The sequence below is a fragment of the Lactuca sativa genome, chromosome 6, assembly GCF_002870075.4.
Source record: "Lactuca sativa cultivar Salinas chromosome 6, Lsat_Salinas_v11, whole genome shotgun sequence".
NCBI lineage: Eukaryota > Viridiplantae > Streptophyta > Magnoliopsida > Asterales > Asteraceae > Lactuca > Lactuca sativa.
The window spans coordinates 133,558,016-133,567,968 of record NC_056628.2 but is presented as its reverse complement, the minus strand read 5'-3'; the positions used below and the strand labels follow the sequence as shown (position 1 = coordinate 133,567,968).

Here is a 9,953-nt window from a genome sequence, read left to right as displayed (position 1 = left end):
CAAAATATAAAGTTTAGTCCCTGTGGTTTAAAAACCTCATAGATGGTCCCTGTGTTTTCAAAACTTTTGACGATTGGTCCTTATTGCTAACTGCGTTAAGTTTTTTCTGTTAAGTGAAGGGTATTTTCGTCATTTGACTACTACAGGGACCATTTATGATGTATTCTCTTATTTTTTATTGAAAAGAAAAAAAATTAAATATAAAAATTTTATATACAAAAAGTCTCTCTCTCTCTCTCTCTCCCCCCCCCTTCTCTCTCTAAAAACACATATAGAAACGGAAAACAAAATGCTGGAAAAATCAAACCAACAACTTCATTGAGCCCCACCATCTTTTCACCATTCTTGTTCATCCAAAAGTTGATTCACCCACCTCCTATCCCTCTATACTTCTCCATTCCTCCGATTTCGATGGGGGAATTGATTTATTGGTTGTTCTTGATTTTGGTTTGGAGTTGATTACAAGTTTTAATTTTTATTTGGGGATGGGTTCAGAGGGAGATGACGATGGTGAAGAAGAACAGGTTGGAGGCAAGAGGAGGTTGGAGAGGTGAGATGAGGGGCAGAAGTATAAGACACACACATAGATTTCTTGTGTGACTAGGGAGCTTTCATCCCTATTCAAAAATTGATGAAGGTGAAACCTTCATCCCTATTCAAAACACAGTTATAGAACCTAAACAAAATCAAAGATTTAGGTTTCTTGTTCCAAAACCCTTAGAAAACCTACAAGTAAATCAAAAGTTTGGCATCTAAAAACAAACCCACAAATCAAAGGTTGGGATACGATTGTAGATCTGAAGCTAGTTTCCAGCTCAGGTAACAACTTAACCGCTTTATCTACAGTTTCTTGAAGCTAATGATATGAAGAAAAATCAAGAAATTCATTGGGTAATGCAGATTCGATTGTTTCCAGTATGATTTTGCAAGATTCGACAGCTTCTCTAAATTGTCTTAGCACTTGTAACGACTCTGATTTGAGAAAAACAGCTTGGAAGAGCGTCACAATCGTCTTAGGGCTTGTAACGACTATGATTTGAGATACACAGCAGGAATGTCAATTCCTTCGAAAACATGAAGTGCACCTTTAACGTTTCCTTTTTGATACTCTAATTGACCCAATAACGGTCATGATGACAGTTGGTCTTGGCTTATTTTTTGAACTAGGAGGGCAACCATGTGGTCACAGTATCTCAAATTCTGCTATCAGAGCTAACAATGTGTTGGTTGTTGTCGTATTCAGAATCAAGAGGGATTTGGAGATGGAGGTAAGGGCATTGTTGTAGAGTTTGTAAGGAGAACGGAGAAGTGGAGCTCAAGTCTAAATTGTTTGACATGTTATAAATATGGATTATAACATGGATCAGGATGATGAAATATAATACAAAGAAACAAGAAGAAAAAGATGAAGAATTTATGATGTGATCTCGAAAATGCAAAGCTAAGGATGAACTTTAATATTTGTTTCTATGGTAAACGAGAGAGAGAGAGAGAGAGAGAGAGAGAGAGATTTAACTTCTTTTAAAAAAATAAGAAAAAACATCATAAATTGTCCATGTGGTAGTGAAATGACAAAAATACCCTTCAATTAACAGACAAAACTTAACGGAGTTAACAATAAGGATCAATCGTCAAAAGTTTTAAAAACACAGGGACCATCTATAAGGTTTTTAAACCACGGTAATTAAACTTCAGATTTTGGGTAACCACATGAACCATTTATGATGTTTTTTCGACATATAATATATTTGTAATTTTTTTTATATAAGTTAATAGCAAAGAGTTAAAAAGATGGTCAAAAATTATATTAAAAAAATACTAAAAGTTAAAACTATAGTTGAATATATTAAAAAATGTTTAAAAAAAAATACTATTTTGGTAAATATTTTGACTATTATTCTATTCTGGTAAATATATTTGAAACTAAACCTATTCGGTATTTTCTTTTTTCAAACACACCCATTTGGTCATAAACTCGTGTGTTTTGCATAGCCTCTAAATACATTAAAAGCGTAAAAATGTTTTGTAAAGCACATGGACATGTGACTTGTGTTCTTGAGAGAGAGAGAGAGAGAGAGAGAGAGAGAGAGAGAGAGAGAGAGAGAGAGAGACCCTTTTTCATTTTTTGATTATTAAAATAAATAAATAGGTATTAGATTGTTAAGAAAAAAAAAATGAAAAATAAATACACCAAGGGTATTGCAGCCATTTCAATATTCGGAGGGACCAAATACGCAACCAAACTAGCTCAAAAGAACCACCAATCCAAAAAAAAATCGGGGTTGGACCAAAATCCAAAAAAAAAAAATGCGACCAATTTTGCAATTTTGTCTAAATAAATCTATATTTATGCACAAACTAGGTTGAATGTACAGAAGGAAGCAAAGTCAATTCCAATCCAGCAAGTATGCGAGTGAGATGGTTTCTGATTCTTCAAGGCAAACAGAAACACCTCCATCCATGAAATTTAATCCTCTCTCCAAATTCCACAAGCCTGCATCCAAGTAGTGAATGAAAACAATTACAACTATTTTCATAATCACTGAAGATACTATATGTCATTAAGGCATTGTGCTTTACAAAACTTGAAAATTATAGCATTATACTTTCAATTTTTCCTTCTTAAAGAACACAAATACATACACAAATTTATAAAAACATACATATGATTAAGCAAGATTCTTACCTGAAAAAGCAATAGTATTGGCATTAACCAATCACTATCATGTCTCCTGATATGATAATCATTTGGAAGCTCAATCCTGAATTTTGTTTATAAAAACAAAACAAATTTAGAAACTCACATAAAAGAAACATTAAAAAAATATATATTATTCATGTATATGATGTTATTTATCAACAGTTATATATATGATAAAGCTTACTTCTTGAGATAGACTTTGCAGCATCCCTTGTTTGTTCTTTGGAGTAATCTCAAGATCTTACACTGCAGCTATAAAGGAAATAACCTACTTATGAATGTCAATTATCCTGTCTATATAATTTTAAAATCAAAAGAATTACAAGTTTTTGAAGAAACAAAGTGAACAAAAAAAGAAGTGTGTATATACATTCAAGTTTCATCCACTTATGAAGTACTTTTTTATAAAAGGAATATCATTCTAAAAATCTCATCTACAAAAATTGAGAACCTATTACCTACCATTTTATCATTCTTGATTTTTGGTTGATTTCTGGTTCCACCCATGAATTAAAGTAGTGTAAGTTATTTGATCTAAATCTACACCTCTTTGAGACATTTCATCAAACAGTTGGAGGGCATCTTCAATCCTCCCTTCCTTTGAATACCCCTTCGCCAGTGTATTATACGTAACAACATCAGGAACAATTCCCTTTTCTTTCATCTCTCCAAGAAGCTTCACAGCTTCATCTGTTTCACCAAGTCTGCAATACCCATCCATCATAACTGTATACGTGATTTTATTAGCGTTTATCCCATATGAACACATTTCCCCCAAAATTGCTTCCACTTTATCCATCTCCCCAATCTTACAATACCCATTGATTAAAGCAGTATAACACACAACATTTGGTGATAAACCAAATTCCCTCATTTCATCAATCATAAGCTTTGCATCTTCAACACATCCGATTTTGCAGTGTCCATCGATTAAAGAAGAATAAGTTTCAGAAGTCGGTTGAATTCCTTTACTTTTCATCTCATTACAAACCCTAATCGCCTCTTTCATATCACCCATTCTTGTGTATCCTCTAATAAGAGAATTATAGATAAAAGAGTTGACTTCCATTTTCTCGTTGACTATCTTGTTAAAAAGATCTTTTCCCTTTTCGACTTGATCACATTTACAAAACCCTTCGATGATAACTCCATATGTAGAAACATCAGGAGTCAAATCTTTAGTTTTACACTTCTCAAAAAGCATCAAAGCTTCATCCATCTTACCCTTTTGACACAACCCGTTTATCAACGAAGTGAAAGTCGAAATATCCGGTGAAATTCCTTTTTTACCCATCTCTTCACTCAATTGAAAACCTTCATCGAATCTCCCCTCTTTGCAATGCCATGAGATCAAAATGTTGTATGTAGATCTATCAAAATGTAACCCTTTTTGTAACATCTCTTTAAGAATCTTTATAACCTCTTTTGCATTTGAAGATTCACAAAGACCATGAATAAGGGCATTTGATGTTATTATATTTGGAAAAAAACATTTTTCAAGTAGTTTAAACCAAAGATTAACTGCTTCTGAATGTTTACCTTGATTACAAAGACCAGTAATTATCATAGTCAACAACTTATCATTTGGCTTTAAATCTCTTAACAACATTTCATGAACATATCGAAGAGCAGAATCCATTTTTGAAAGCTTACAAAGCCAATGAATAATCGAAGTAAAAGAACCCGCGTTTATTGTTAAACTAATCGATAGCATTTCCTCCACAAGCTTTTCAGCTTCTTCAAATTGATTACTATTGCAAAATCCCTTGATGAGAGTATTGAAAGTGACAGAATTTGGATTCAATCCCTTTGATGACATGTCATTTCTAATTTCAATTGCTTTCTTCATGTCACCTTGTGTACAGTATCCATCTATCAAAGTATTATAAACAACCTCATTTGGGAGAAAACCATTGGAGGTCATTTCAGTTAAAACACTCTGAGCTTCATTGTAGTTTTGAGCTTTCAATAACCCGTTGAGAAGAACACTATATGTATTAAGACTAGGAGTTACACCTTTCTTGATCATCTTTTCTTTGAGGTGAAAAGCTTCTTGTAAGTTCTGATTCTTGCAAAGACCATGAATGATGTTATTGTAAGTTACAACATTTGGGGAAACACCAATTTCCTCCATTTGTGAGAATATGGCCATGGCTTCTTTGATTTTGTGGTCTTTACAAAGGGCGTTAATGGCTGTTGTAAAGAGATAGACATCTGGTTGAACACCTCTACGTAAAATGTTGAAGATCTCATGGGCTTTTTGAAGGAGGTTTGACTTCACGAGAGAAGTCAAGAGAAAATTACAAGTGTTTAATGATGGAAACAAGTGCTTTTCAGCTATTAACTGGACTATATCTGAAGCAGGAAGGAGGCCAAAAGCTTTGAATTGGGTACAATAAACATGAATCAACAAATCAAATGTTGGAAGGGGGAGGGCGTCTGATGTGAAATGGAATTCCATAAATAAAGTGGCAATTTCGATGTGTTTGGTTTTGGGATCATGAAGCAACACAGGGAGTTTATCGTCGATCAATTGAATCAAAAGTAATCTAGCTGGGGATTCCAGTTTTGAACCAACAAGCAAATGAATCAACAAACAATACGACTTAATACTGAATTTAAATCCGCAAGACCTGGAAGCAAAGTAAAAGAAATTCAATGCGGTTCGTGGTTTCACAGAATACCTAATATCGCAGAAAACACAATCGAACTGCTGTGGAGACAAATGTGTGACTATATCTTTACATTTAGACGAATCTAAAGATGGGTTTGATAGAATTGAAGTTACCCGTTTGATCAAATCCTGATTCTCAAGCTGCAATGGGGTTTTTTTGGGCGATGGCTTTGAATGGTTATGCTGGGTAGAGGCTGATTGAAAGGGGTTCCTCTTTAAGGGTGAGAATTTGGAGATTCTGAGCCTCTTTAAATCCATTAAGAGGCAGATGTGATTGGAAGAAGGTTTTTGTCGATGAATTTGTTATGGAAAAGCTTCATTTTGGCGATGTTGTTGAAGAAGGGGGTTGTGGTGGCGATGGTGCCATGAGTTTTGGTGCGTATGAGAAAGGGCCACGAGATCTCAGTAGCGGGTTTACTATTTGGGGTGATAAACCGCAAAACCCTGGTGTAGGGTTTGGGCGGAGGAAGCCAACCAAGACTGTTTAAGCCGATGTAGCAGCCAGCCTCTTTGGTGCTTTTTTTATTTGACAAAATGAAAACTCTGGAAATTAATGAAAAATCGGTTTTTATGTTCAGTTTTTCATTTTTTCTTTTTAGTTTTTGTTTTCCATCTTTATTTTTCATTGAAAAATTTAGAAAACGATTTTAGTTAAAACTTATTCATTTTGCATTTTCAGTTTTAGAAAATTAGAAAACGTGTTTAGATGTGTGTTTTTCTATCGGTTTTCATGTTTAGAAAACGGTAGCGGTGGTAGGGTGGGGGCGGGGGCGGTAGCGGTAGTGGGTCGGCGGCGGTGGTGATGATGACATGCGGTAGTGGTGGCGGCGACAATTGCGGCAGTGGTGGTGATGGCGGCGGTGGTGGCACTGGTGATGATGGTGATGGTGATGGTAGGTTGATGATTGTGGTAGCGGTGTTGGGTGGGTGAGTGTGCCTGTATATGTTAGTGGGTGTGTGTTTGTATGTGTGTGTGTGGGGGTTGTGTTTTTAGGTGTGTGGGTGTGGGTGTATGTATGTATGTGTGTGTGTTTGTGGGGGTGGGGGTGGGGGTGGGTGTGTGTTTGTAGGGTGGGCATGGGTGTCGGTTTGTGTGTGTGTGTATGTTTGCGGGGGTGTTGGTGTGGATGGGGTGGGTAGGTGGGATGGATATGTATGTTTGTGTGCGTATGTATGTGTGTGTCTGAAAGGGGAGGGGGGCTTGGGAGTGGGTGGGTGTGGGTAGGTAGGGGTGTGTTGAGTTGACGGTGTTAAGTTAGGGGTAGGTAGAGGTGGATGGGGGTGAAAGTGGAAAACAATGATTATTAGTTTTTCAAAAATTTCCATCTTCTTTGTAATTTTAGAAAACAGAAAATTTTTATTTTTTGTGAAAAATTTAGAAAAATAGACGAAATAAATGCGTTTTCAAAATTCTCATTATTTTGGGAAAATTTTTCCAGAAAACGGCTCATTTGTTCGGAACTAAACGCACCTTAGGATTTGGGTTTTATACAATTATTATTATAATTTTTTTAATCTAATATAACATTTCTACCAATATTTAGGTTTAATACAACTAATATAATAAAATATAAATTAATACAAAATTATATGTTTCGGTGACAACAGTTTTTCAAAATATATGGATTCAGTATACGTATCACCTATCGAAAACGTTACATATCGAGTCTATTAAGTTCCATTCTGTGCATTAGTAGTCCATGTGGTTTTTCTTTCATAATTGATTTGAAATTATAATTCCACATCATATTAGATTTTTTCTAGTTTTAAAATAATCATTTATTAATAAAAAAACACATAAACTTATATCACCAAATTTTCTAAACCCACTAACCCTAAAATTTATTACTCGTCTTTTTTTTTTTTGAGAAGCAACTACTGTCACCACCACCACTGTCATCGTCGGCCATTGCCTACAACATCCTCCCCGTCTCTCTCTCTTTCTCTCTCTCTCTCTCTCTCTCTCTCTCTCTCTCACACACACACACACACTTTCGTGTTCCATGTATTTTTCATAAAGGTTCATAATATAAAGTTGGTTGCAAAATTGGTCCATATGTTGGGCGTACGTGATAGATACGTCGGGCGTAGGTCATTTAATATGATCGTGGGTTCCCTCGAGTACATTGGGTGTACTCATGTAGGCCTTCAACCCTAAGTTTTAGGGTTTGGACCCTATTTAAACACCTTAAGACCCCATGGTGTCCCTCATCACCAACCTCCATTATCCCCACAGCATCATTTCAAAACCCTAGCCAAGTTGTGAGGTTCTTGAGGTCTTAGAGTATTTTTGTGTATTTTGGTTCATTTTTAAGAAAAAGGAGTTCATTGGAGAAGTGTTGGCAAGCTTGGAGCTTGTAGATCTAGACTTGGTTTTACATCTTGCATCTTCTAGATGTATAAAGCTTCAAACTTTATGGATTTTTAGTGTAGATCTAGTTTTGGGTTATGTTTTAGGCATGATTTGGTCCCTTGGCTTGGATCTTGTTAGCAGAAGTTACTCCATAACCTTCGAACATCATTTCTAGCCATTTCTGAGTTTGTTAAGTTATCAAAATTGGATCTTTGGGGTTATAGTCCACTTATGCATGAGTTGTTGATCTTTTTAAGAAATTATGGACCTAGGGTTTAGTGTTGGGTCCTATTAAGCCATGCAAAAGCTTAAAGTGGTCAACTTTATCAGTTAAGACCTTCTTAAGACTTAGATTTGTGAATTGGACGTTTAGACTTTAGGCATTAAGTTCTTAGTGGAAAGTTTTGGGCCTCAGTGAGGTATATTGGGCATACCCTCTTGGTACGTACGACGTAATGGGTTGAGCCCGATTTCCTTTTCTATCGAAGCCCAGTACGCCATGCGTAATGTGGTGATACGCTTGGCATACTCACCAAAAGGTCATTTGGGCCATTTTTGGGCCTTAGGTCATTATGGTTTTAGGCAATGGTTAGATGGGTCAAGTAGGGGAAGGGTAAAATGATCTTTTACCCTTGGCACAATAGAATATGATTTGGACCATTTATTAGAGGTTAGTACCCTAATTATTAATTAGGATTGATTTTGGATATGTTCAGTGTGAGGAGCTATGGTAGCAGCAGACCGAGAGTGTGATTTGTTTATCATCAGACTGAGGTGAGTCTCCTCACTGTACTTGTGGGCCGAATGCACCTATGTCGGCCCGCTGGATTATGTTGTAGGATAGTAGTAGTCTTCATGACACTTACTGATGTGTATGTGTGATTGTTGTCTTTGTGACTCTTGCTAGTATGATTATATGATTAGTTGTAGGGGTGAAATAGACCCATACCAGTTAAAAGATACCAAAGGATTCGGAAGGGGCTCAACGAGTCGAAAGGGACTTAGGGAGTCGGAAGGGACTCAAAGAATCGAAAGGGACTCGGGGGTGAAATAGACATGTTACATGCTTTAGTATGATATGTATGGATGATGTGTATGTATGGTTTGTGGTATTTTGGGGAACTCACTAAACTTTGTGCTTACGGTTTATGTTTAAAAGTTTTTCAAGTACTTCCGGTTCAAAAATGAAGGGTACGACATGATCGCATCGCATCCACCTGTGTTTGACATTTCATGATTTGGGGATTATACTCTGATAATTGTTTTTCTACTATGACATTCTTGATGGTTTTGAAAAATATGATTGATGGTTTGGTTGATTTTAAACAAATAATTTTACTTAGTATTTTGGGATGTTACAAGTTGTATCAGAGCTTTGGTTATTCAAACACACTCTTGGGTGTGTATGAACACAAACTAGGGAATTAAGTGAAAAGAAAAAGATTTAATAAAAGGATTTTTATAAAATGGGGTGTAATGCATGCAATCGGCCAAACTCCGGTAAGTGTTACCAAAATACTCATACATGCTTATTTATTTTTAGTATATGAATATGTGAATAACATGCTAGATTAGGGCTAAGGATCTGCTCAGAGTTGTATGCTAGGAAAGATGGTTGTATATTAGGGATAAGAGTGGGACATAACCGGTACCGACCCGTACCATTCCCGATTTCCCGAAAACCAAATTTGATCAAAAGTGAATCTCGAGTACCGAACTGAATTAACATCATCGGTACCGGTACCGGGAATGGTACCGGTTTTCGGTACCAGTGGTACCGAATCCTGAATTTCATGTATTTGGAGTACCGAGTACCGTCCCATATTTTTCAATTCGGTATTGTTCAGTACCGGTTCCGGTACGGTACCGGTACGGGATTGAGATTTGGGCCAAAATTCTCATCCCTACTATATATGCCTATGCATGAGCCTTTATAACTGCATGCTAATATAGATTACAAATGATATGTTAGGATGGCTTGTTAGGCAGTGCTCTGATTAGAACTCGATGCTCGAATGTTGCTTGCTTTGTTCTTTTAGGAATCACTACTAATACTAGTTACCTATCAAGCGAATATGTTATGTTACATGTTAATTTTAAAAGGTTAGGTTTAACTCTATTACGTAGCTCTTGATTGATTACAACCATTGTAGTGTGAGACCTTGCAGTCAAAGAAATATCTAGTATTTGTTGCATGTAATTATATTTGTAAGGTAGTTAGTGGG

At 36.1% G+C, this 9,953-nt stretch overlaps 2 protein-coding genes across 5 annotated transcripts; one reads left to right on the top strand and one right to left on the bottom strand.

The window, feature by feature from the left end:
* Positions 1-2,107: 2,107 nt before the first annotated feature.
* LOC111919231 (pentatricopeptide repeat-containing protein At4g19440, chloroplastic) lies at positions 2,108-5,894 on the bottom strand. Of its 4 annotated transcripts, XM_042895879.2 has the most exons (5): positions 5,490-5,628; positions 3,164-5,334; positions 2,886-2,953; positions 2,687-2,762; positions 2,108-2,494 (listed from the first exon to the last, which is right to left on the bottom strand). In XM_042895879.2, exon 2 carries the CDS (start codon positions 5,160-5,162, stop codon positions 3,171-3,173), a length of 1,992 nt encoding a protein of 663 aa, XP_042751813.1. In that variant the 5' UTR covers positions 5,163-5,334; positions 5,490-5,628; the 3' UTR covers positions 2,108-2,494; positions 2,687-2,762; positions 2,886-2,953; positions 3,164-3,170. The 4 variants fall into 4 exon arrangements, with proteins under 4 accessions (XP_042751813.1, XP_023770612.1, XP_042751812.1 ...); XM_023914844.3 differs by having other exon boundaries at positions 2,886-2,969; positions 3,164-5,894; XM_042895878.2 differs by having other exon boundaries at positions 2,886-2,947; positions 3,164-5,894.
* LOC111919207 (putative glycine-rich cell wall structural protein 1) lies at positions 5,681-6,306 on the top strand. Its single transcript, XM_023914817.1, has 2 exons — positions 5,681-5,857; positions 6,133-6,306. Exons 1-2 carry the CDS (start codon positions 5,681-5,683, stop codon positions 6,304-6,306), a joined length of 351 nt encoding a protein of 116 aa, XP_023770585.1.
* The last annotated feature ends 3,647 nt before the right edge of the window (positions 6,307-9,953 follow it).

Coding starts and splice junctions, on each gene's coding strand:
- LOC111919231 (XM_023914844.3), bottom strand. CDS start 5,633: ATGGATTTAAAGAGGCTCAGAATCTCCAAATTCTCACCCTTAAAGAGG.
- LOC111919207 (XM_023914817.1), top strand. CDS start 5,681: ATGGAAAAGCTTCATTTTGGCGATGTTGTTGAAGAAGGGGGTTGTGGT. Junction 5,858..6,132: donor GGAGGAAGCCAACCAAGACT/GTTTAAGCCGAT, acceptor TAGCGGTGGTAG/GGTGGGGGCGGGGGCGGTAG.